The sequence below is a fragment of the Odocoileus virginianus genome, chromosome 21, assembly GCF_023699985.2.
Source record: "Odocoileus virginianus isolate 20LAN1187 ecotype Illinois chromosome 21, Ovbor_1.2, whole genome shotgun sequence".
In the NCBI taxonomy this organism is placed as follows: domain Eukaryota; kingdom Metazoa; phylum Chordata; class Mammalia; order Artiodactyla; family Cervidae; genus Odocoileus; species Odocoileus virginianus.
The window spans coordinates 30,953,367-30,978,780 of NC_069694.1; the positions used below are offsets into that span (position 1 = coordinate 30,953,367).

Below are 25,414 nucleotides of genomic sequence, written 5' to 3' on the forward strand. Positions count from 1 at the left end.
TTTCACTAAAAAGAGTCTTTTTATTTCCTCTTTACTTTCTGCCATAAGGGTGGTGTCATCTGTATATCTGAGGTTACTGATATTTCTCCCAGAAATCTTGATTCCAGCTTGTGCTTCTTCCAGCCCAACATTTCTCATGGTGTGCTCTGCATATAAGTTAAATAAGCAGGGTGACAATATACAGCCTTGACATACTCCTTTTCCTATTTGGAACCAGTCTATTGTTCCATGTCCACTTTTAACTGTTGCTTCCTCACCTGCATCCAGGTTTCTCAAGAGGCAGGTCAGGTGGTCTGGTATTCCCATCTCTTTCAGAATTTTCCACAGTTTATTGTGATCCACACAGTCGAAGACTTTGGCATAGTCAATAAAGCAGAAATAGATGTTTTTCTGGAACTCTCTTGCTTTTTTGATTTGTAAATATGTACCTACCCCTTATTAATCATGTCAGGGATGCCTGCCTGAATTTTAAGTAATTCAAATTATATTCATTCTGGAGAATTTAGTGAGAACATACCTCCATTTTTGATCTTTTTCTCTTTTTCCCATTTCTGTCAATCTTTCTTTTTCCACCTCTCCTCAGTAAGTACTTATCAAACACTTACCTCAGGAATTAGACTAGGTGCTGGGAAAACAGCTATGAACAATTTGACTGGTTCTTGCTTCCACAGAGCTTATAGTCTAAATGGATGACAGGCATTAAACAAATGTATAATATATGGGTGAATACATGTGGACAACTGCTCTAAACAAATATTATAATGTACATTTGCATCGAGATTATGAACATACTGTAACTTGTTTTAAATCATCAGATGTGAATGTCTCGGTCTGAATTATAGCTGTCAGGCAAAAATAAAGGGCAAACAGGAATTCGGGATTAACAGTTATAAAGTGCTATATATGACTAGGCTTCCCTGGTGACTCAGTGGTAAAGAATCTACCTGCCAATGCAGGAGATGTGTTCCCTGGGTCAGGAAGGTCCCCTGGAGAAGGAAATGGAAACTCATTCCAGTATTCTTGACTGGGAAATCCCATGGACAGAGGATCATAGCAGGCTACAGTTGATGGGATCGCGAAAGAGTAGGACATGACTTAGCAACTAAACAACAACTACTGTATATAAAACAGATTTTTAAAAAAGGAACCTACTATATTGAATGGGCTTCCCTGGTGGTTCAGATGGTACGGCGTCTGCCTGCAGTGCTGGAGACCCGGGTTTGATCCCTGGGTCGGGAAGATCCCCTGGAGAAGGAAATAGCACCCCACTCCAGTACTCTTGCCTGGAAAATCCCATGAACAGAGGAGCTTGGTAGGCTACAGTCCATGGGGTCGCAAAGAGTCGGACATGAGTGAGTGACTGCACTTTCCACTATATAGAACAAGGAACTATATTAAACATCTTTTAAAAGCCTTTAATGGAAAAAAATCTGGAAAATGTGTATATATTAATAATCTGAATCACTTTGCTGTACACCTGAAACATTGCAAATCAACTTTAAAAAATTATTGTAGAAAAATGTTTTTTTAAAAAATTGAAGGGCAAAACCTTGTGAGCTGAGGATAAGAGTGAAGGACCTGAGGAATGGGAGAGATTTTCACCAGAAAGAAACTCAAAGAATGAGGGGAAAATCTGTCCCAGGAAGAAATTAGAGAGGCACTAGGGCTGGATAATTCAAGGTCATGTAGATTATTAAGAATGTATATCTTCTTGAAATTTAGTAGGCAGATATTTAAAGAAAATAAGGAAGCCAGTGGCATGATTAGATTTGCATTAAAAAAATTCTATAACTTTTCCCTAGTATATGCATGAAAGTATTGGAAGAGTGAATGCAAGTAGCCCTGGCAGGAGGTAATGGTGTCTTGAACTAGAAGGATGGAGGTGGAGAGAAGTGAGCAGAATGATGGTGGAACCACTGTGAAATAGTGATGGACCGAATGATAGTGAAGAAGAGTATACAGGACAATTTCAGATTTTCTGTGTGGTCTCCATCCATTTGTTTAATAAATATTACTGAAATTATTAAGAAATAGTTGAAAACCAGAATGATGCAAATATGCTAAATTCATAAGAATGTAATGAATTTTAAGTTAAGAAAAAATACAATTGAGATACCTGTCATGTAATGTTGGAGGTAGATGTATGAATGAAACTTTGAAAAGAAGTTTATATTGAAGTTTAAGGGTTGTTCACATAAAGATGTTGAGTGAAGTAATGGGACTGGACAAGATAGCCTAGGAAGAGTGAGATGAATCTGCACCAGGCCATGAAACCCAAATGTTTAGTTAGAAATGTGTTCTGCTGGGGAGACTGACTAGTAATGACCAGAGAAGCCGGAGAACCATGAAGACCATGAAATGTCACAAATAGCAAAAGATGATGGGAATTCAAGATGAACGTGGTTAACCCACTGAATGTTTCTTAATACCAAAAAAATGTGAACTGATAAGTATCCATTTAAATTAACAAATTAGGGGTCTTCAGGAGGAACAAAAAGCCAACTGGAATGCTTTGATGAGTTAGGGAGAAATATGAAATTGAAGCAACCAAAGTAAACAATTCTTTGGAAACCTGTTTAAGTCTGAGAAATTGTACTGTTTCAATATTTATTTTTCACTACATCTCTTCTTTACTTGAGACATGTTCTAAGTATTATTTAATGACACTGAATTTTAACTTTTAATTACTAGTCCTTTAGGCAAAAGCAAGTACCTAAGCATAGCACTGTATCTCTGATTTCTTTAAATCTCCTATTGTGTTTATATTAAGTGTGATTTCTCCATAAGAGTGAATGGATTAAAAAATAAAATAATGAAGGCAGAAAGAAAGAGAATGAAATATTAACAATGCTGGTATGTAAGATGCATTCTTGTTTTAGAACCAGTTTTAGACTATAATCTATATTTCTGAGGCCTCCACATAGTGATTGTAGGGAATTGTTTGGAGTAGTGAATATTGAATAGATTTCTTGGAGAACTCACTTCCTGCCTGTGATACTATTTGCCAGTCTATCCGATTCCTCAACCACCTAACCACCATTCCTGTGGTCAAGATGTGGATTCACCACAGCCTTACAATTTTAACATCCAGACCTTCCAACGTAGCTTCTATTGAAATGCAGAACATCAGCTCTGTAGCCAGGAGTTATTCTTTCTACCTCTAGATGACTTCAATCTGAGGAATACAGACGGATCTACCCTAAGCCAGCATCTGGTTACTTAATATCTCCTCTTTTAACCAAAATCTACTGTGGCAGAACACAGCTTACAGAGGTCAATGTACACGATGTATTCTCTATAATCACATGGCAGGGCTTCCCTGGTGGCTCAGTGGTAAGGAACCCGCCTCCTTATTCAGGAGACATATGAGACATGGGCTCAATCCCTGGGTCAAGAAGATCCCCTGGAGGAGGACATGGCAACTCACTCCAGTCTTGCTTGGAGAATCCCATGGACAGAGGAGCTTGTCGGGCTACACTTCGTAGGGTTGCACAGAGTCAGACACAGCTGAAGTGACAGTATGCATGCCTCATCAGATGATTACTGCCTGACCTTCATTTCCCCTAATTCAGCACGGAATACCTTTCCTTGTACTATTCTTTTTTCTATTTATCTGTCTTTTTTATTCCAGAAACTTAATTGATATATCTCTAGCTATATATCCAGAGTTCATGAGTGTATACTATATATCACAGTTCATATATTTCATGTGCTGAAATATAGCATAATGACTGGAACATATAAATATTTGAATATGAATCAATTTGACCTTGTTTTACTTACATCAAATACATATCCTATAGCTATCCATTAAAATCAAATTTGATGGTTCTGCGTGGTAACATTGAACAATGTTTTGGGAAATCTGGAATTGGTTGTTCACTGCCACGAACATTTTTTTATAATCTTGAGTGAATCACTTATCAACTCTAGCCATCATTTCCTTGTAAAATCAAGGGACTAAACCACATTAACTTTATAGTCTCTACTGCTTCTTGAACTATTATTATTGAAACAAAGTGAAAATATTCACACTTTCAATAGGCAAGAGGTTATGATAGTTGAAATTAGTAAAATGACAAAATTGACATTAAAAAAATGAAAATAGTTGACAGTAATTTTTGTAGATCATAGCCATTTTTATGTTTCATCTCACTCTCATTATATTTTGTGCTTTGTTGACTTTTTTCCTATTTAAAAATCAATTTTATGCCCTTTTAAGGATGACTAACTTTAAAGCTGGTGTCCCATCTGTTTTCTCTTTGTTAGCAGACTTTTTGAGGCTACTCTGAGTTCATAAGGAAAATGATTTGCTTTGATAAAGCAGCTTTTCAAAGAGAGAAAAAATAGCCTTAGACTTTCTTTATACACTAGCTAGTGTCTAAAACCCATAAGCTCATCTTAAGTACAAAAAAAAAATGGTTGGTTATTTGAAAAATTGCTGTTATTAAATAAATCTCTTATCTCCAAGGCTCAACTATTTACACAGTGAAAGAATGTATTTTTGAAATTCCATGCTTCTTTTAAAAATTGTATCTAACTTGTAGGTAATGATATCCTGACCATGACTTTCCATTCCAGAATTCATTTCCTGCCATGTCTCACTATTTATACTCTATGAAAGCATTTCAGAAAATCGGATGGTATATAAAAGCGAATACTATTTCATCACAAATCCCAACCTACTCTGCATACTCTGTGTTTCCATACATACTTGTTATATTATTTTGATGTAAATTCTTTGAAGGACTTTTATATAGTATTATGTCAAGTGTAAAAGGTAGATGTTGTTATTTATCATGTTACTGTTCCACACATGCCCCCTGAATTTTCTTAAGCGATATTTGCTGTGCTGTGCTTTAGTTGCTCAGTCGTGTCTGACTCTTTGTGACCCCATGGACTGCAGCCCACCAGGCTCCTCTATCCATAGGGATTCTCCAGGCAAGAATACTGGAATGGGTTGCCATGCCCTCCTCCAGGGGATCTTCCCAACCCAGGGGCTGAATCCAGGTCTCCTGCATTGCAGGCAGATTCTTTACTGCCTGAGCCACCAGGAAGCCCTAAGTGACATTTGGTCTACCTTAAATGCTGCATGTTTCTGAAGGAAAATATAGCCAAAGCTAATACAAAATGGCTAGTAAGCTAAAAATCACATTTGAATAACACCTTGAATACAGTTTCTAATCTGGGTATGTGTGTTTGTACTTATTCACTCAGCAGTGTCTGACTCTTTGTGACCCTGTGGACTGTAGCCTGCCTCCAGGCTCCTCTGTCCATGGGATTCTCCAGGCAAGAATACTGGAGCGGCTTGCCATATCCTCCTCCAGGGGATCTTCCAAACCCAGAGATCAAACCCAGGTCTCCCACATCACAAGTTGATTTCTTTACTGTCTGAATCAGAAGGGAAGCCCAAGAATACTGCAATGGGTAGCCTATCCCTTCTCCAAGGGATCTTTCCCACCTAGGAATCGAACTGGGGTCTCCTGCATTGCAGACAGATTATCAGCTAGGCTGCCAAGGAATCCAAACTAAAATATTTAAATTCAAATAATGAAAGGATATTGTGAAAAATGAATCAATGAAGCCAGAGAGAAACTTCAAGGATCTGGGATCCAGACTGTTCTTTAATTCTAACTACTTTGTCATGGCTGGGGTTTAGGGAGGGGAGCAGAAGTGAGGTAAACTATTTGTCTACATCCTGCATCCCTTTTCTCAACATCATTCTTACCTACTTACCCAGTATTCACAGTTTCTGGATACCTCCATTTCCAATGATTTCTTTCAAACCCTTTTCTTGAGGGATAATCTGATTCATAAAAATGACTAATAACCTAACTTTATACTTCAAGTTATCTGGAAATAATTTCTGCATGAAATTTGAGTATAATTTATGTAATAAACTAAATTCAGAATTAACAAGTGAGGAATATTTAAAAACCCTAGAGGAAGGAAACAAAGGTAAGATTCTAGTATCAATAAAACAATTAGGTGGAGGGGTACTTATTTATTTTTTGACAGAATGACATGATAGTATATATGACTTGGAATTCAAAGCCCTTATATTACTACTTGAATCCTCTTGAGTAAACCAATTATTATTAAGAGCCTCAGTTTTCTATATATAAAATGAAAGTGAGGTATTTGAAACAAGTTTTAATGTACAATTACAAGGATAAATTAAGATATTTTATGTGAAAGCAATCTATAACATTTAAAGTATATGACAGATGAGATGCTATAATAGTATTGTTTGTAGTAGCTCCCAAATTCTACTATATATTTCATTACGCATTGCCTTTGTTCAGTCGGTCAAGCTTACTCGAAAAATAACTTGCTTTATATTATAAAACACCACATGAACAATGCAAAATTCCTGAATTTTTATTTTGCTTCCTTTTTTTTTTATTTAAAAAACTTTTTATTTTGTATTGGGGTATAGTTGATTAGCAATGTTGTGATAGTTTCAGGTGAATACTGAAGGGACTCAGCCATACATATACATGGCTATATATTTTACTTCCTTTCTCATGTTATCTCATAGATTAGATAAGTAATGGCTTACTTTTAGGAGTCTCCCAGCAGAGCTTATCGGGTAAAATATCTCATAAGATAGAATTATTTAAGCAAAGCATTTAGGACTCTCATTATTTAATCAGTATGATTATATTATGCATATATATATATATGTACTAGAATACTAGAGAAACAATAGGCTAGATTCTTAATTATATATGTATATTCATTGGATACAAGAAATATTTCCATCTTGTAAATCTCTAGCAAATGTCTATAAAGCCTTTGAATTATTCACAAAAAAGACATTGTGAATAAAAGTATTTTTTTGATTTGCTAATACTACTTTCAAGAAGCACTGCACTACCTGAAGACCTAAATAGATATTTCTCCAGAGGAGACATACAGAAGCCAACAGACACATGGAAAGATGCTCATCACCATTAATCATTAGAGACTGCAAATCAGAACTACGAGGAGGTACCAACTTACACCAGTCAGAATAGCCACTGTCAAAATGTCTACAAATAACAAATGCTGGAGAGGATGTGAAGAAAAGGGACCTACAGGTAAATTGGCACAGCCACTGTGGAAAACAGTGTGGAAGTTCCTCAAAAAGACTAAAAATAGAGTAGCCATATGATTCAGCAGTCCCACTCCTGGGCATAAATCCAAACAAAGCTATAATTTGTAAAGATACCTGCACCCCGATGTTCACTGCCGCACTATTTAGAATAACCAAGACATGGAAACAACCAAAATGTCCCTCAACAGACGAGTGGATAAGGAAGGTATGGTGCATAAACACAATGGAATACTGCTCAGCCATAAAATGAATACAATACTGCCACTGCAGCAATGTGGATGTACCTAGAGATGACCACAATAAGTGCAGTAAGCCACAGAGAGAAGTACCATATGATCTCACTTACATGGGGACCCTAAAATAAAACACATTTTTATGGAACAGAAACAGATTCACAGATATAGAGAACAGATTTGTGGTTGTCAGGGGGGAAGAGAGGTGAGGAAGGGAAGGACTGGGAGTTTGGGATTAGAAGGTGCACACTATTCTATATAGGATTGATTTAAACAATAATGTCCTATCCGTCCAGCACAGGACCCTATATGCAATATCCTGTGATAAAACAGGGAAAAAGAATATATATAATAATTAAATTGTTATACAGCAGAAATTAACACAACATTGTTAACCTACTATATTTCAATAACATTTTAAATAAAAGAGTGTCATCTAAATATGTGCCAGACATTGGGTATCTGCCTATCTAAACAAGAGATTCATTTTTCATGCTGTTGTAGTTAAGCCACAGTAACTGTCCACTATATTGCATTCCTATGCAAACACAAAAATTATTTCCTACTCCTTTCCCTTAGACATATAAATAGCTTAAACACTACTTAGTCATTGATTTAGAAATCACACTTTTCTGGAATATCAGAAATTAATTTCTGGAATATCAGTTGTGCAGAATTATACTTTATTAGGTTTCTTCTGAATTGAATCCTTAATCATTCACCTTTATTGCTACCATAAGCAGCAATTCTTTGAAATTCTCATTTAAACAAACATTTTACTAAAAAGAATTATTTACACTGAATGGGTTACAACACACACAGATTAGTTCTAAAGACGACTCATTGCTGTTCCTTAGACTTTTGTTCTTTCTAGAGTTCATTTACTCTAGTTATAAACAGAACAGCCCTACTGGCTTGTGGGAAAACTGTTGCATGCTTTCGCTTTTCTCAGGAAAGGTGATGCCTTGGTCATCCTCTCTCAGGAACTGGGCCTTTAGCTGACCTTATTAACATTCACCTTGCTTGTCTTATACATGTCCTCTAACCCTGGTTGAATCCTAAATGCCCACCAGGAGGATTTAGTTTCCCCTAAGGAATTTAGGAGTGAGACTGAACCAGAAGAAGTAATTTAACTCCAGACAATTTCCTCTTGGTAATTTGTGCTATCTGAAAAAAGTAGGTCTTGTCTGCCAGAACCTTTAAAGGTTTCTTTTTGGTTATTACTTCAACTTATGACAAAGCTTCCTGCTTGCAAAGCAGTTGCTACTTTATACAATCTCTCTGTGGTAGAGTGTTTCTAGACCTTTAAGAAAAACTCTTCTTTATCACTGAAAACAGATTCCACATCTAAGGGTAAAAACAGATGCAGCAATGTGCCAACACTTCTGCAGAGAAATGTCCTGTATTTATAACTGCTTTAAAAATCCTATTCCTCAGTGATGACAGGAAAAGGAAAGTTGTTTTTAATAAATATGGCTTGAGTTTATACTGACATTTAAGTGGTTGTTATTGACAAAGAGGCACATTTCAGGTCTACTGATTTACCCCATGCTAATATATTATGTAGTGAAAAATCAAAATTTGCTTTTTAAGTAGTTCATGACATTCCATTAGCATTCTTCCGTGTGGAGAAAGTTACTTTTTAAGACAAAACCTTTGGATTTTATGCACCATGCTGTGTTTTTTATTGTTGTTGTTGAGCGAGATTTATATTTATACATATTTCCAATGTTTATTAGTACATTGCATTGGGTTAGTAAATGAGTTAATATTATTTTTTTTAAAATTGTTAATTGTAAAGGCCCAGAAGAGTGTCTAGTGTATAGTGAGTATTATATGTGTTTGTGAAGTAAAAATTACAAAAGCTTAATTTCACTCTCCTAGTGGCTGTAAATGATTTTTTAAAAGAGGATAGTAGTGTATGTATATGACTTTTATTTTCAGAGATACTGCATTGGTCACTTTTATTTGCCTGATTTAGAGAAGCATTATTGCTCAGGCCAGAAATTCTCAACTGGGGACAGTTATACCTTTCAGGAGACATTTGGCACTGTCTGGAGACATTTCTGTCATAACTGGGTGCAGGTGTACCTGGCATCTACAAGTAGAGGCAAAGGATGGTGATAAGCAGGCTGTAATTCACTGGGCAGTCCCCTACAACAAAAAAATATATAATCCCCAGTGTAAGTAGTGCTGAGGCTGAGAAACCCATGGCTTAGAGCTGGAGTTCTAATTCACATTATGCTATCCACTAAATCCTATAATCCTGGTAGGATTAAGTGTAAGAGTTTCAGTTTGTCATTAAATGGGTATAATAAAATAATAGAGATTGAAAGTTATTAATACATGAAACATAGCACATAACTTGGCACATTGTAAATGGTCAATCAGCTATTATTATAAATAAGATCTGAGTAAAGTGATTTATCTGCTGTCTAATCATTTTTCTAAATCTAATTATCTGCTCTCCTGAGTTCAGTATATTTAAGAATTCTTTCCTACCTTAGATCTTTTCACTCTCAGGCATCAATAGACAGCTAGGCCTTGAAAGCATTCATCACTGCCTTACTGCATTTTGTCGTTGTTGTACATTAATTTTGTCCTGTCTTGTCCAAGATTCAGAGCTTGCTTCGAATTTCATAAAGGCAAATAATGCTTTCTCAAGAATGTGAATCCTACAATTGTCTTTTCCTTGGTTTCAATTTAATTCACTATATACAACTCAGTTCTCTAATAGGCTCAGGGTTAAGTCAACTGTGGACTTCATTAAAACTAAATTAGAAACCAGTGTGATTGAGTTCTACCAAGAAAGATTTCCATCTCCTTAAAGAGTAGAGTCCATAGATAGTGGTACAGCATTTGTTCAGAACAGTGTAGAACCCGTCCTCTGAAACTTGGCCAGGAGAGTGTCCTTTAAGCTGCCTGCATCGATGGGAAGCGGACTATGTGCAGGGTGTTAAGTGTTGGTCACTCAGCTGTGCCTGACTCTGCAGCCCCGCAGGCTCCTCTGTCCATGGGATTTTCCAGGCAAGGATACTGGAGTGGCTTGCCATTTTCTTATCCAATGTACAGAATACTTCCTTTTAATTCTTCTCTAAAATGTGCCACAATGTCGGTTTATCCTTTATTTAAGAGAACCTATAAACATTACTAAAGAAAGGATGCGACAGAGATCTCTATGTCTGTCTCCAGGGATTAATGAATAGAAAGAAAATAATAGTGAAGATCAAGTTTAGATTGAAGACACAATGAGGAAACTCAGTACACACCATTAAAGGTGTTGAAGTATTCCAGTTTGTATTTTAGAAGCAAATTTGCTCACACTTTGGGTAAAAAGGGATTTATAGGCAAAATTTATTTCATTACTGTATATTTACAGTAACAAAAATGGAGATTATTACATTTAACACTTATTTACAGATTTTAATATTTTACTCAATGAGTAATAATATTGTACATGTCTTTATTCAAAGCACTTTTCATATATGTAATCATTTTACAGTACATAGAGATGGCTTCTTGATATCACTGTATTAAAAGTTTATATTATTCTGCCTGTAGTTTTATGTATTGATATATTTTAGTAATTAAGAGAATATATTACTGTAGAGTGTTCTGTCATTTATTCTGCTGCCTCAACTCATGCCTTCGTCATTTATTTTCTGCACTAATGAAGTGACCTGTTTCAATTAATCTGCATGTGTCAAATGGGTCTGTCATCTGTTGCATCTATGTTTTAAGTAACATTGCTACCACTACTCAAGCACTACAATTTATTCTTTTTATAAATTAGATTCTGATAATTCTCTTTTTATTTCTGAATCCAAAATGTTTGCATAAATGGAAGATAAAGACATTGAGTTAAAGATATTTTATTGGGAGTATTTCCATAACCCAGGTTTTGTCTAAGGAAATGTCTCTATATGTCATGTTGACACATGGAGAAGAGAGAGATTAAGAAGTGCTACTGTGCAATAACTCCTTTTTAATCCATTTTCTACAGTATTGAAAAAGTGTACTGCAAGAGATTTTTTCTAGTTGCTTTGATATCTAGTGCTTTAGATATGATGTCATGTTGCTTTTGTGGCTATGAAAGGTTTGTTATTTCTTCCAAGTATATTTTATAGTAACATATATGTCTTGCTTTTTATTGGGGAAAGTACAACTAAAGAGGAGTTGAAGCTACAAAAACATCCCTGAAAAGTTGACATTCCCCACTGCTTTCAAGAAAGGAAGCAAAATAAATACTACCAGTGCTTGGTAGTTTATGATTCAGTAATATATCAGTTCATAAAGATCAAAGTAATCAGCTCATCTACTAGAGAAAAATGTCAAGAGAAAGAAAATTTCATATTAGATGTGTTTTTCCTTACTGATAAAATATGATTGTCGATTCTTCTCTGGACTACATAATTATCAGGGAGTTACTGGTAAATGCCAGGCACTATTGGGAGCAGTGGATTCAGCATTAAACAAGGCAAGCAATGTCCCTGACCTTATGAAACTTTTATTTTAGTTGGCTTGGGTGTAGAAGTAAGTAGGCATCAAAGTGTCTATTCTTGAATGTAAAACATACAGTATTCTGCATTGTAAGTTTTACTTCCTTGATTGAGAAGCTCATTAGTAGGAAACCATAAACCTTATTCAGGAGGCAAGTTCTCAGTATCAGTTACCTAAGAGTTACTCATGCTACAAGAACTCTGACCAGTGATAATTTTGGCTCACTTTAACATACTTTCATAAACATGTTATTTACATTCAAATTATGTTATTTTCAATCACCTTTATGATTTATTAAAATACTATTTAATATTAGCCATTTTTCTAATTAATACCTTTTTTCTAGTTAGTTATTGGGAATTATTTTAAGTATTTATTTTCCTTCAGGAACAATTCTAGTTGTAAAACAATATTTTGGATTAAATAGAGAACATTTGCAGAAAAGTATGTCTTAAGATAAAATAATCAGTCATGTGCTACGCTTTAATCTATGTGATAAATTAGGAAGTCATTGCCTTATAACATTTTGGCAATTACCAGTATAGGTCACACTCATGAAAAAAAATTCAGAAAAAAATAAAAAATTAATTGCTGATTGAAGCATGACTCCCCTCCTTGTTAATTCTATCATCATGACATCCTGTCCCAGTGAAAATTGGGCTATGCACATTGGCATAATTACTGTATGTCCACATTGTATCAGATACCAGACAATGTTTAAATGTAATAAAAACCCCTAAAATCAGGATAAATCTTACAGTTACTGCTTTCAACCATGTTGTAGTGGAGTACATGTGGATTTTTATCATAGCTTCATATTGTCCTTTCTTCAATGAAGTTATATGCAATGTTTGCACTACATGTATTAAGTTACCAATAATAATATTTTCAAAAAGTTTTTACTATGACTTGGTTTTATAGCAAATATTATTTTGTATGTAACTGTTATTAGTGAAAAATATAACACTGTTGCCTTCAATTCCATATTCTCTCTAAATTAAAAACCAAATGCTTTATCAAAAGAAAGAATATACTCACACATAAGTGAAGTTGTATCATTGAGACAAATGCAAAAGGACTATCTATCAAACCTAAGAAAGGAAAGTGGAGAAAGAAGAAATTAGAATGAGAGGCTCGTGTGACTGATGAATGGATCACACCATTAATAAAGAAGGAGAGTGGTTTTTGTTTGTTCTTAATTGGCATCATAAGATTTTTCTTTCTTAGTGGTATGTAAAATAATCATGTGTTTTAAAATCAGTCACTGTGAATTCAGTGAAATGCAGATTATATGCTCTACTGATGAAATAAGAGGAAAAAAATATAGGAAAGTAAAGAACAGATTTTAACATCATCTTCAATATTGACTTATTAATCACTAAATTTGCCATCCATTCATCTTCTATTATGAACTCTAAGGAAAGGTAATAAAATAACTGTTTGAGAACTAAATTGTCTAACACTTAACATAATTATATTAGCTTGTGGAAATTTAATTTCACTTTTGCAAAAGATGTGGCTAGGTATATGCACTGCAAGTTACCTCTGGGCAGCATGATCCCTCTGAATCACTGCTGCTAAATGTGTGTGTGTGTGGCGAAACACATTTGGTATTAAGGGGATCTTTCCTGTGTTTGTCTATACAGAATAAACTATATATTTAAATGTAGACTTTTAGAACTGGGATAAAATTGAATAAATTTTAGAGTTTCTTCAATATCTAATCTTTGTCTTCCATTTTTGTCATCTCTTTCAATAGTCTCTGAAACAATGCCCAGAAAAATTAATTTATTCATTGAAGTTTACACAGTTAGATAGAAACATACACAAGATTACAGTCTTTCACCAAAGGTGCAGGGTTCTTTCCATTATACCAAATTATCCCATGACAAACACACACACACTTTCACAACTAAACCCTTCATTTTCCCAGTTGGTAAAAAGGTTAGCATTCGAGTAAGTTCCTTTCCAAAAAAAAAAAAGGCCTATTCATTCGTGGTTACACCCCTTTCCCAGAGATTACCAGTGTCCAATAACTTGTTGATACAAGAGTGTAAGGTTCACAACCATTTGCTTAAATTGGGGACAACTCTGAGGAGTCATCCTAGCTTCAGATCTCCCTGTGATTACCTGGGGTAGTTTAATTGCGTAGAGTTTACTTCTGCCTCTGCAGACCCTGCTTTCTTCATTACCCAACAGACGCTCTACTTATTTTTGTCGCTCTCATGAAGATAACTATTCTTCAGATGTGATATTAGGTAATTTATACAAGGTAGTTCATTGAATCTTAACAGTAATTCTGTACACAGATACAGGTATGAAAATAAATCTTTCTTTCACAGATGAGGTAACTGGAAATTAATTTGGGAAAGATTTGCCATGGCCACTTAGCTATAAACTGATTCTGGTTGACTCTCCCATTAGACTTCAAAGCTGCCTAGATGGAGGAGTTGGTTCTCTTATGAACAGCACCATTTCCCATTATGTAATGTAGAACCTTGCTCTCAGTAGAGGTCAGTAAATATTTCTCAGATCAGCAAAGGAACACTTCTATGTCTGACCACAAATTCATGCCATTAGCCTTGAACTGTGCAATCCCTCATGTACATCATGAGCCCTGGACTTAAGGATGAACATCTCAAGAACCAAAAAGAAAAAAAATGTCTAAGGTGTCAAAAGCAAACTATGGTTAAAAAAGAAAAAAAAAAGGAATGGGTGATTTAAATATCTTTTTAAGAAATTGGAAGATATTTATTTTGTTTCTTTTTATGGTAGATGCTCATGTACCTTGTAAGTATCAGAATTTATACCAGAGAAAGAGCACTGAAGCTGCCTGTGGGATGGACTTATTTGATCCCTTTCAATACATCTTATTAAAACTTCATATTCAATTTAATGTAGTATCCCAGGAGGGTTAAAATGACCACATAAAGAAAACAATGAACATTTCCCCAAATGTAATGTTAAAGTAATGGGAAAGAAGTTTCCACTCCTCTCCTCAACTTTCCTAGGCAGTCAGTCAGTCAGTTCAGTCACTCAGTCGTATCCAACTCGTTGCAACTCAATGGACTGCAACACACGAGGCCTCCCTGTCCATCACCAACTCCTGGAGTTTGAGTCAGTGATGCCATCCAACCATCTCACCCTCTGTTGTCCCCTTCTCCTCCTGCCTTCAGTCTTTCCCAGCATCAGGGTCTTTTCAAATGAGTCAGTTCTTCGCATCAGCTGAAGATATATAGATAGGAATATTTTTATAATGAATTTAACATTGTCTCTTTTTTTCTGAAACAAACTTTTTTTCTCAGTGTATTTTACTCCCATGGTTTTTCTAACATTTGGATGTGATAATAAGCAGAGTGTTTGAAGATCTGTCAATAACTGATTCTATTGTTAAGTAAGCATCTTACAGAAGTCAAGTCACAAAGATGAAGAGAAAATAAAATCTCACATTTCTATGTTGGTCCAAATACGTACATTATGGTAAAGAGCCAAGAAAAAACAAAAAAAATTTCTGAAAAATGAATCAAAATATCTTATTTTCTTACTCCCAAGAAAAGTTCCAAAACATCTTCTGTAAGTCATATAATGCTTCCTTCAAACAACCAGATAACCAGCCTATGTTTACTGGAAATCAATGGAAGAGTTAAAATGGCAAATTAGAAGTAATGGAGAGGATCTGGTATAAGTAAGCACAAATTAAAAACTGCAAACATTAAAAAAAAAGTCTCAGTCTAAAATCCCTAAGTATAAGGACACCTTTAAGATCCCTTAATAGACCAGATATAGGAGAAGTAGGTGAGCTGAGGTTGCCTCTTTGTGGTGTATCAGCAAGGACTTGAATTACAGGATGAGGGAAAACAGAAACCAAAGGTGATATATAGGTATTGGCCTGATAATGGTACTATTATTGAGAAGGAGAATTTTGGGTTAAGAATAAATTGCAGAGTCCAGATCAAGTTTGTGTGTGTGTGTGTGTGTGTGTGTGTGTGTGTGTGTGTGTGTGTGTGTGTGTGTGTTAGACTAGGAATGTTAATTAGTCAAAGTGATGATGTCTCGATAAGTAAATTAGGGCTCAAAGTAGAGATCAGGCTTGGAGAAATGGCTTTCTAGGGAACAATGAAAAGTTGAGTACTTAAAAACTATGCCATTTAGAGGTCAAGTACACAGAGATTTTCACTGGCCCTTCAGCATATTTTGTACTAGCCTCTTGCCTTGTGCCCTATTTTCCTCTCTCAACTCTTTCTGCACTCTCCCCACCTTCCTTTAGCAATAATAAATCCTTCATTTTTGCCCCAGAGCAGGAACCCAGCTAGTCAGTTTCTAGCTCAGTATATTTTTCTAAACCAAGACAGTGCTTTCTTCAAGAGGAATTCTGGTACCAGCTTGTAATCTTTGGTTCCCCTACCACATGATCTGATAAGCTATGTCTTATTCCTATCATTAGAGTGTAAACTTCTTGAGAAGTGAGAAAGAAGATGGATGTATAGTCATGGACCCAATTTTGATTAATAAAATGCATCCAAAAGTTTAAATGAAACACGTGCTGAGATTTCTTGTAAGTGTTCTCTGTAGGTCAATGGAGTGACTTTTCATTACTTTCTTAAATGTTTAGATTATCACTCTGCTGATACAAATTATTATATTGATAACTCTAAAACTCTGAGCACACACTCAAATAAATATAGCATATTAAATCCAATGAAAGATGTAAAGCTTCATATATGGATGTTCATTACTTATTAAGATAACATGTATTCTCTGAGAAAACTGAATAATTTAAATTTAGGAAATTATCTAAACAAATGTCAAAATGCCTTTTTGTTCAACTCTGAAGAGAAATGAGCTATCAAGCTGTTAAATGACATCAAGAAACCTTAAATGCATATTAATTGAACAAAGTCAGGCTGAAAAGACTACATACTATATGAGCCCAAGTACATGACATTCTGAAAAAGCAAAATTACGGAGACAGTGGTTGCTGGTGGTGTGAGGAGGGGAGAGGTGAGTAGGCAGAACACGGGGGATTTTTCGGTTGGTGAAAATACTCTGTATGATAATATAATAATGGTTATATGTCATTATAAATATGTCCAAACTCATAGAATGTACTACTCCAAGAGTGGACCATAAGGTAAGCTGTGAACTTTGGGTGATTATGATGTAGGTTCACCATTGGTAAAAAAAGTAACACCATTATGTTGCTAATGAGGAAATTTGAATGTGTTGAGGGCAAAGGGTGTATAAAAATCTCTATACCTTCCTCTCAGTATTGTTGCCAACTTAAAACTGCCATTTAAACAAATATGTTAATAAATGCTTCTTAGAGTCAAGATAGTTAATAGTGGTTAAATCATTCATTTGACCACTATTTATAGTAGGATTGTGCTGGGAAATGTAATCTAATGGAAAAGAGAAGAGAAGTCTATTGGTGTTTTTCAAAGCCTGGTTGAAAACTTAGGGTTTTGGAAGCAATTGTGAAAACACCACTCTGTATTCTGTGTATGCTGTGAACGTACTTTTTTGAAGGCATCTTTTCTTTTCCATGTCTTTACCACAGGCTACATATCGAAATCGAATTGTGAGCCAAAATCTCAGCACAAGGGACAGAAAAATAATGCATACTCCCACCGAGGACCATTTTAGATACCCAGCAGCGGACCAGACAAGCCCATACAAAGGCAAGGCCTGCCAACTCCCCAGCTTATGTCTAAGCAGTTTTTTGAAGGACAAAGAACTAGTCGAAGTTATCAAACACTCAAGAGGAACTTATGAAACCCTCACGTCAGAAGTCACCCAGAATTTACGGGCCACGGTAGGGCAGAACTCTATGAAGCCAGCAGCTAAGACGGAAGGGCTCACCACGTTCTCAGAGAAACCAAAGGACCAAGCTGCTGCCACCCGGCAGCATTCAACCTTTACAGGAAGGTTTGGACAGCCACCGAGAGGGCCAATCTCTTTACACATGTACAGTAGGAAGAATGTTTTCCTCCATCACAATTTACACTCAGCTGAGCTGCAGACTCTGGGCCAGCAGGACGGGTAATGAAATCGCCCTATTCCTGTCTCTGGGTAGGATAAGATGATTCCTGTCTCTGGGTAGGATAAGATGGTTAGTGTTTCTCGTGCATAGCTCATTTTTAAAGTTTCATGTATTTCTTATTACTTTTTAGTTTTAGTTATAAACAAAGAATTTTACTTTTTTTTTTTTTTTTAGAATGAGGGTTCAAGCATGTTAATTGAATTAGGTTTAATAGCTTTGGAGACTTTATTATCTATATGTAAAATAAATGAAACCATCTCACTGTTTTATACAGGCCATAAAATTTATCTTTTATCTTCATCAGTCACTGATATGCATTGAAGTTTCAGAAGGTAATATCAAATAGCACTCTGTTCACTTAATGGTGTTACTATGAAAATAGATGTGAGGAATAAATAGATAAAGGAACTGTAAGAAATTTTAAATTACATAGTTAATAGAAAGAGAAAAAGAGGGATTTTAAAGTGTTATATTTGGTAGTGTATTTATTTAAGAATGAAGCTTACTTGCATGTAACCCAGAGATAACGTTTGTCTCTCTATTACATACAGTCAAGCTTATCTTGCCATATGATTAAGGGGGAAATAGTATTTCTTTTATCCTCTAAATGTTTAGTTCATACTAGTTCACAAAGGATTTCAGACTGAGTAATTGCTAGCCAAATAGAGGATGACAGCTCTGATCTTCGAAAAAATTTGCTTTTAGTTTTTGCTATTGATGTTGAAGTACTATGACATAAGACACTGAGGTGGGAATGTTGGCTAAATTTTGTCAAATGATGCAGAAAGCATGACATGCTACACTCTTTGAGTCACTGTCTTGGTTCTATCACCTTAGTTTTTTACAATGTGAGGAAAGGAATACTCTAAGAAAATTATTTTACTTCACCTTCCTTGTATTAGTGTATTTTTCATTTAATTTTTAATCTGTGTTCAGTTTTGCTTTATATACATTAACCCATATCAAGGACCACATGAAGAATTGAGGGATAGAATGTCAGTTTCTTGGTAGCCCAGTTTACACTATTTTGTATATTCAGTCATCTAGATTTACAGGAAAAAGTAAAATATATGCAAACTTTGGTGATTTGATCTTAGAAATAAATCTCTAACAGGAATTCTGAATTCATTTAATGGCAAATATGTCTCTTTAACAAACAAGGTGTAATGTTTTATATGCAACTGCACATGAGATAAATAATTCCTTTATGTTTAATTAATAGAGCTATATAAATAAATTAATAAATAATTTTTAAATGACCAATAGGAATCAGGGCAGCAGTTTTCTTACACAAAGCTAAAAGCTAATTACTGAATCCATAGTAGGCATAGTTTATGTAAATTGAAATTGTCATACCTACTGCATGATCTGACTCCCTTGCATTCTAACAAACCGAATTTATGAAATGAATAAAGGGAAACTGGGATAGCCATTTTAGCATGGCAGCTGACTAACCTGCTAAAATTAAAGCTATGCTGAAATGCTTCTCCTAAAGCAAAAGTGTATTTGACTCTGTGCTTTGGGGAAAAAGCATTAGATATCCCCCTGCTAGCTTTAACTATTAAACTCTGACCACTTTTCAAACTTTGATTAGAATTGATAAGAGTAAAGAGTTTAGTGGATACACTGTACTTATAATTTTGGTTTTCCGAAGAACACATGTGCATCTAAGACAAATGTTTGCCAAATGTTTTCTTTCTTTGTGTATTTGTAATTCTGCCAAAAGAGAATAATGCACACTGCAATTTGCTTGGCTTAATGACACTGCAATCTAAAATTCCCACTATACTTTACATGTTATAATAATTCATTCGGATAGGCATTTTGGGCTGAACGGTATTTATGAAATGATAGAAAAATTTTGATTATTAATTGTGGAATTCAGCTTCATTTGTCCTGAAAGTTGGTGTGTGTTGCTAGAGTATTTGAAGTCTGTAAATAAATTAGCACGGTAAAATAATCAAGGATTTTTTCCCAGGATATGGAAGAACTATGTATCACAAATAATGTTTTTGATTTGGACTTTTGGAGTTTATAGTTTTGCTTTCCTGGAAGATAGACTTTTGAATTATACTTTGTAAAAAAAAATAATCTATTTAAGAAAATCTGTCATTTAATAGACATTTTAAGAGATGTTTTAAATGCTAGTATTTTCTTGAAAAACCTTTTTTAAAGCTGAAACATTCAAAAAGAAAACTTGGATTAAACAGTTCAATTTTAAAAGGAAGGATATTTTTTGGAAATATCATCTTAAAGCTGTTTTGTATTAGTATTTTCAGCATTGTTATAATATTATTTGTAATACTAAGTGTAACTCAGGCCTGGAGAAGTTGTAAGCCCACTATTGCTAATGTACATCAGTAACTGTAAAACAGGGGATCTTTGTAAGTTTCTCTTGTGTATATAGAGTACTCACATGGGCATTCTTTCAACAAATTGATTTCTTTGTACTAAAATCTCTAGTTTTCTAAGACAGTTCCATGTATAAAAATGATTTATACATTTCTCCAAGGCAGTACATATCCAAAGACATGACACCAGGGGGAAAAAGTGCTTGTTTTTCTGACGGAAGCAGTTGTCTTTTCTTTCCCTTTCTTCTTCTGTGCATGTGTATGTGTAGCTAAGCCTAAGTAACTCTGTAAAATTTCTGCTGCAGATTTTCTCCTCTGAATTTAGAATGTGTTTTAAAGGACACTTAAGAAGAGATAGTCCTTGAGAAAAAGCTGTTTCCACCTGAAATAAACTGTCTTCATTTTTTAAATCATTGGAACATGCAACTATATTTCTATGAACTCCGTGATTTTGTTCAAATCATTTTATATGCGCTCTCAAACTGTATTTTCTTGTTTGAAGCACCACAGTCCTTGTGCAGGTGACACCGTGAAACTGTAGCTACAGTGCTAAAGGTGGGAACCTATCAATATCAGTATGCTCAGGGTGAGGACATAGGGCCACACATCATTTAAGTTGTTTTGTTTTTTATTGGTTGACATATAAATAAAACAGCCAGCCACTAATCAGCAATAAACATTTGTAGATGTGCTCATATTTACTTAAAATGTTTACAGAGATTTTCCTAATTAATGTGGGTTGATAACCTGTGTTTTACACCTTGTATTTTCCAAGATTTCATCCTAGCCTGTTGTCATTAATTTTCTGAGTGTTACTGAATTCAAATTAATTAACTGAATTCAAAGAAAACTTCACATTTTGTTCCACTTATCTCATGTGTGTTTCATAGGGATACTACTTCCCCTAAAAAGAGTTTAGATTTTCTTTTTATTATCATGTATTTAATCACCACATCCCCAAGATTAGTGATCATAGTCCACTAGTCCTCCCAAGACCTTTCTTAACATCTTAGATACCAATAGAATAGCAGGAGCAGTCTGGTGAGTACAATTTCTCCACAATTACCCACATCCATTATCACTTTTCTCATTTTTAAGAAGTAATAACCCATTGTTGTGGGTAACCTGGAATACTTGGTGTAGTCTTATAAACTTTATTTTGTTCCATATTTCTACTTTCAAAACTTTAGATTCCAACACTTACAACTCCACTAAATCACCATGTAGGTCAGTGAGGAAAAAGAAAGGAAAATGACTGTTGAAGTGCAGTGTATGATTGCCCTTCTCATCCCTAAATCACACTCCCCATAACCTGAGACTTTTCCTTGGTGATATATCTGTTTAAATATAGCATTGATTCATTTATCCTAGTATTTTGATTGCATTCTGTGACTTGACTCTATTTAGGCCTTATTATCAGGTTTTTATTAGTAGTATATTTTTTTAACCCCAAGAATTAATTCAATCAGAGATAAAATTTCTTTGGTAATTTACTCCTCCTAGAATGGGAACTTTTTTCCCTTGTTGTTTTTCCATGTGCTAATTTTATCATGCCAACACTAGGCTATGTCTACATACATAGCAGGGATTATAGAAAACATGAACAATCTGGGTTCTTATAAAAAGCTGAATTGCACCATAGTCTAAAAGAAAACAGACAGCTACCAACCAACCAAATAAAGAATCCCACTTCTCAAACATTATACATTATTTAAGCATTAGTCACTCAGTTGTAACCGACTTTTTGTGACCACATGAACTGCAGCCCACCGGGCTCCTCTGTCCATGGGATTTCCCAAGCAAGGATAATGGAGTGGATTGTCATAGCCTTTTCCAGGGAATCCTCCAGACCCAGAGATTGAACCTGGGTATCCTGTATTGCAGGCAAATTCTTCACCATCTAAGTCACCAGGGAGATTTCCTAACATTATACATTAGCAGTGCCAAATTTTTATGTCTCAATTTGTGTCAAGTTCTTTTACCAATAGTTAGAACCATAAGTATATCTACCAACATTTTTTTTTTTTTTACAATAAATCTGATCTTGCTCAGAACCTACTTGCTCAGTACCAAGTAGTTAAGCCCAGAAGTATTTGTCAAAGATACCATTTTCCAGGTGTGTTGTCTATGAAAAAAGAATGAAGGCAGTTCATTTCAGACCTGAAAAATTTCCCATAGAAATTAAAACAATGAAAATTCTTAATACAGAGTGGGTTTCTTCCACCTAGGTAAGTAATCTAGAATGTGGGATCTCATGATTCCTTCTAGAGAATGTGTAGTATAGCCCCATTGACTTCACTAGTTTAATCTAACAAACATACTTTTCCTTTTGAAAACAAAATTCAAGACAAAGAGGCATCCACATCTTATCAGCCTTTACAAAGATTACCTCATTCCTTTGGTAAGTTCAGGTCATTGTTACAAAATGCCATGACCAGGTGGCTTAACAATAGACATTTATTTACCACAGCTTTAGAAACTAAGACAAGCTGCCAGCTGGTTCAGTTCTTGGTTTACAGACAGCTATGTTCTTCTCCTGGAGGAGGAAATGGCAGTCCACTCCAGTCTCCTTGCCAGGAGAACCCCATGAATAGTATGAAAAGGCAAAAAAATATTACATCAGAAGAAGAGAGCCCACATGCCCAGGTCTGAAGGTCTCCAATATACTTCTGGGGAAGAGCAGAGGACAATTACTATTAATACTAGCTTTAGAAAGAATGAAGCAGCTGGGCCAAAGCAGAAACAATGCTCAGTTTTGAATGTGTCTGGTGGTGAAAGTAAAGTCTGCTGTAAATAACAATATTGCATAGAAATCTAGAATGTTAGATCCATGAATCAAAGTAAATTGAATCCAATCAAGCAAGAGATGGCAAGATTGAGAATCGACATCTTAGGAATCAGTGAACTGAAATGGATGGGAATGGGCCAATTCAATTCAAATGACCATTATATCTACTACTGTGGGCAAGAATCCCTTAGAAAAATTGGAGTAGCCCTCATAGTTAACAAAAGAGATTGAAAATACAGTCCTTGTGTACAAGGACTCAAAAGCAACAGAATGATCTCAGTTCATTTCCAAGGCAAACCATTCAACATCACAGTAATCCAACTCTATACTCCATTCATTGATGCCAAAGAAACTGAAGTTCACCAGGTATATGAAGACGTATAACATTCTAGAATTGACACCAAAAACAGATGTCCTTTTTCATCGTAAGGAATTGGAATGCAAGGGTAGGAAGTGAAGAGGTACCTGGAGTAACAGACAAGTTTGGCCTTGGAGTGTAAAATGAAGCAAGGCAAAGGCTAACAGTTTTGTCAAGAGAACACGCTGATCATAGCAAACACCCTTGTCTAACAAACCAAGAGACGACTTTACACATGAACAATCATCAGATGCTCAATACTGAAATCAGTTGATTATATTCTTTGCAGCTGAAGATGGAGAAGTTCTATACAGTCAGCAAAAATAAGAACTGGAGCTAACTGTGACTCAGATCATGAGCTTCTTGTTGCAAAATGCAGGCTTAAATTGAAGAAATGCAGGGAAAACAAGGCAATTCAGGTATGACCTAATTCAAATCCCTTATTACTATATACTAGAAAAGTGAAAGTCACTCAGTCGTGTTCAACTCTTTGTGACCCAGTCCATGGAAGTACACAGTCCATAGAATTCTCCAGGCCAAAATACTGGGGTGGTTAGCCTTTCCTTTCTCCAGGGGATCTTCCCAACCCAGGGATCAAACCCAGGTCTCCTGCATTGCAGGCAGATTCTTTACCAGCTGAACCAGCAGGGAAGTCCAAGAATATTGGTGTGGGTAGCCTATCCCTTCTCCAGTGGCTCTTCCTGACCCAAGAATTGAACCAGGGTCTCTTGCATTGCAGGCAGATTCTTTACCAGCTGAGCTAACAAGGAAGCCCTTATACACTAGAGGTAACAGATATATTCAAGGAATTAGACCTGATAGAGTGCCTGAAGAAAAGTGGATGAAGATTCATAACACTGTACAGGAGGCAGTGACCAAAACCATTCCCAAGCAAAGGAAATGAAAGAAGGCAAAGTGGTTATCTGAGGAAGCTTTACAAATAGCTAAGGAAAGGTGATAAGTGAAAGGCAAGGGATAAAAAGGAAATATATATCCAACTGAATACAGAGTTCTAGAGAATAGTAAGGAGACATAAGAAGTTCTTGAATCAACAATGCAAAAAAATAGAGGAAAACAATAGAATGAGAAAGACTAGACCTCTCTTCAATAAAAATGGAGACATCAAGGGAACATTTCATGCAAGGATGAACATGATAAAGGACAGAAATGGTAAGGACCTAACAGAGGTAGAAGAGATTAAGAAGAGGTGGCAAGAATACACAGAAGGACCGCACAAGAAAGGTCTTTATAACCTAGATAACCACGTTATGGTGTGGTCACTCACCTAGAGCCAGACATCCTGGAGGATGAAGTCAAGTGGGCCTTAGGAGGCATTACTACAAGCAAAGCTAGTGGAAGTGATGGAATTCCAGCTGAGCTATTTCAATTCCTAAGGGATGACACTGTTTAACCACTGCACTCAATATGTCATCAAATTTGGAAAATTCAGCAGTGGCCACAGGACTGGAAGAGGTCAGTTTTCATTCCAATCACAAGGAAGGGCGATACCAAAGAATGTTTAAACTACTGTGCAGTTGTGCTCATTTCACATGCTAGCAAAACTATGCTCAAAATCCTTCAAGTTAGGCTGCAGCTTTGGCAGTACATGAACTGAGAACTTCCAGATGTACAAGGTGGGTTTAGAAAAGGCAGAAGAATCAGAGATCAAATCATCAACATTGTTGGTCATGGAGAACGCAAGGGAATTTCAGAAAAACATCTGCTTCATTGACTATGATAAAACCTTCGACTGTGTGGATCACAACAAACTGAGGAAAATTCCTAAAGAGATGGGAATACAGACCACCCTACCTGTCTCCTGAGAAATCTGTCAAGATGCAAGAGTTAGAACTGGTCATGTAACAATGGACTGGTTCAAAGCTGAGAAAGGACTCCTACAAGGTTATATATTTTCACCCTGCTTATTTAGCTTCTATGCAGAATATATCATGCAAAATGGTGGGCTGGATGAATCACAAGCTGGAATCAAGATTGCTGGGAGAAATATCAACAACCTTAGATATGCAGATGATACCATTCTAATG

General features: G+C 35.6%; 1 protein-coding gene across 4 annotated transcripts in view; it reads left to right on the forward strand.

The window, feature by feature from the left end:
- Positions 1 to 20,637, forward strand: part of CCSER1 (coiled-coil serine rich protein 1) — a 1,366,600-nt gene extending 1,345,963 nt beyond the window's left edge. For 3 of the 4 annotated variants that reach the window (XM_070452143.1, XM_070452144.1, XM_070452145.1), the window contains exon 11: positions 17,390 to 20,637. In XM_070452143.1, coding sequence (XP_070308244.1) covers positions 17,390 to 17,875 — 486 coding nt within the window. In that variant the 3' untranslated portion in view covers positions 17,876 to 20,637. The remainder of the gene's footprint in view (positions 1 to 17,389) is intronic. The other variant, XM_070452146.1, reaches the window with a different exon arrangement.
- The last annotated feature ends 4,777 nt before the right edge of the window (positions 20,638 to 25,414 follow it).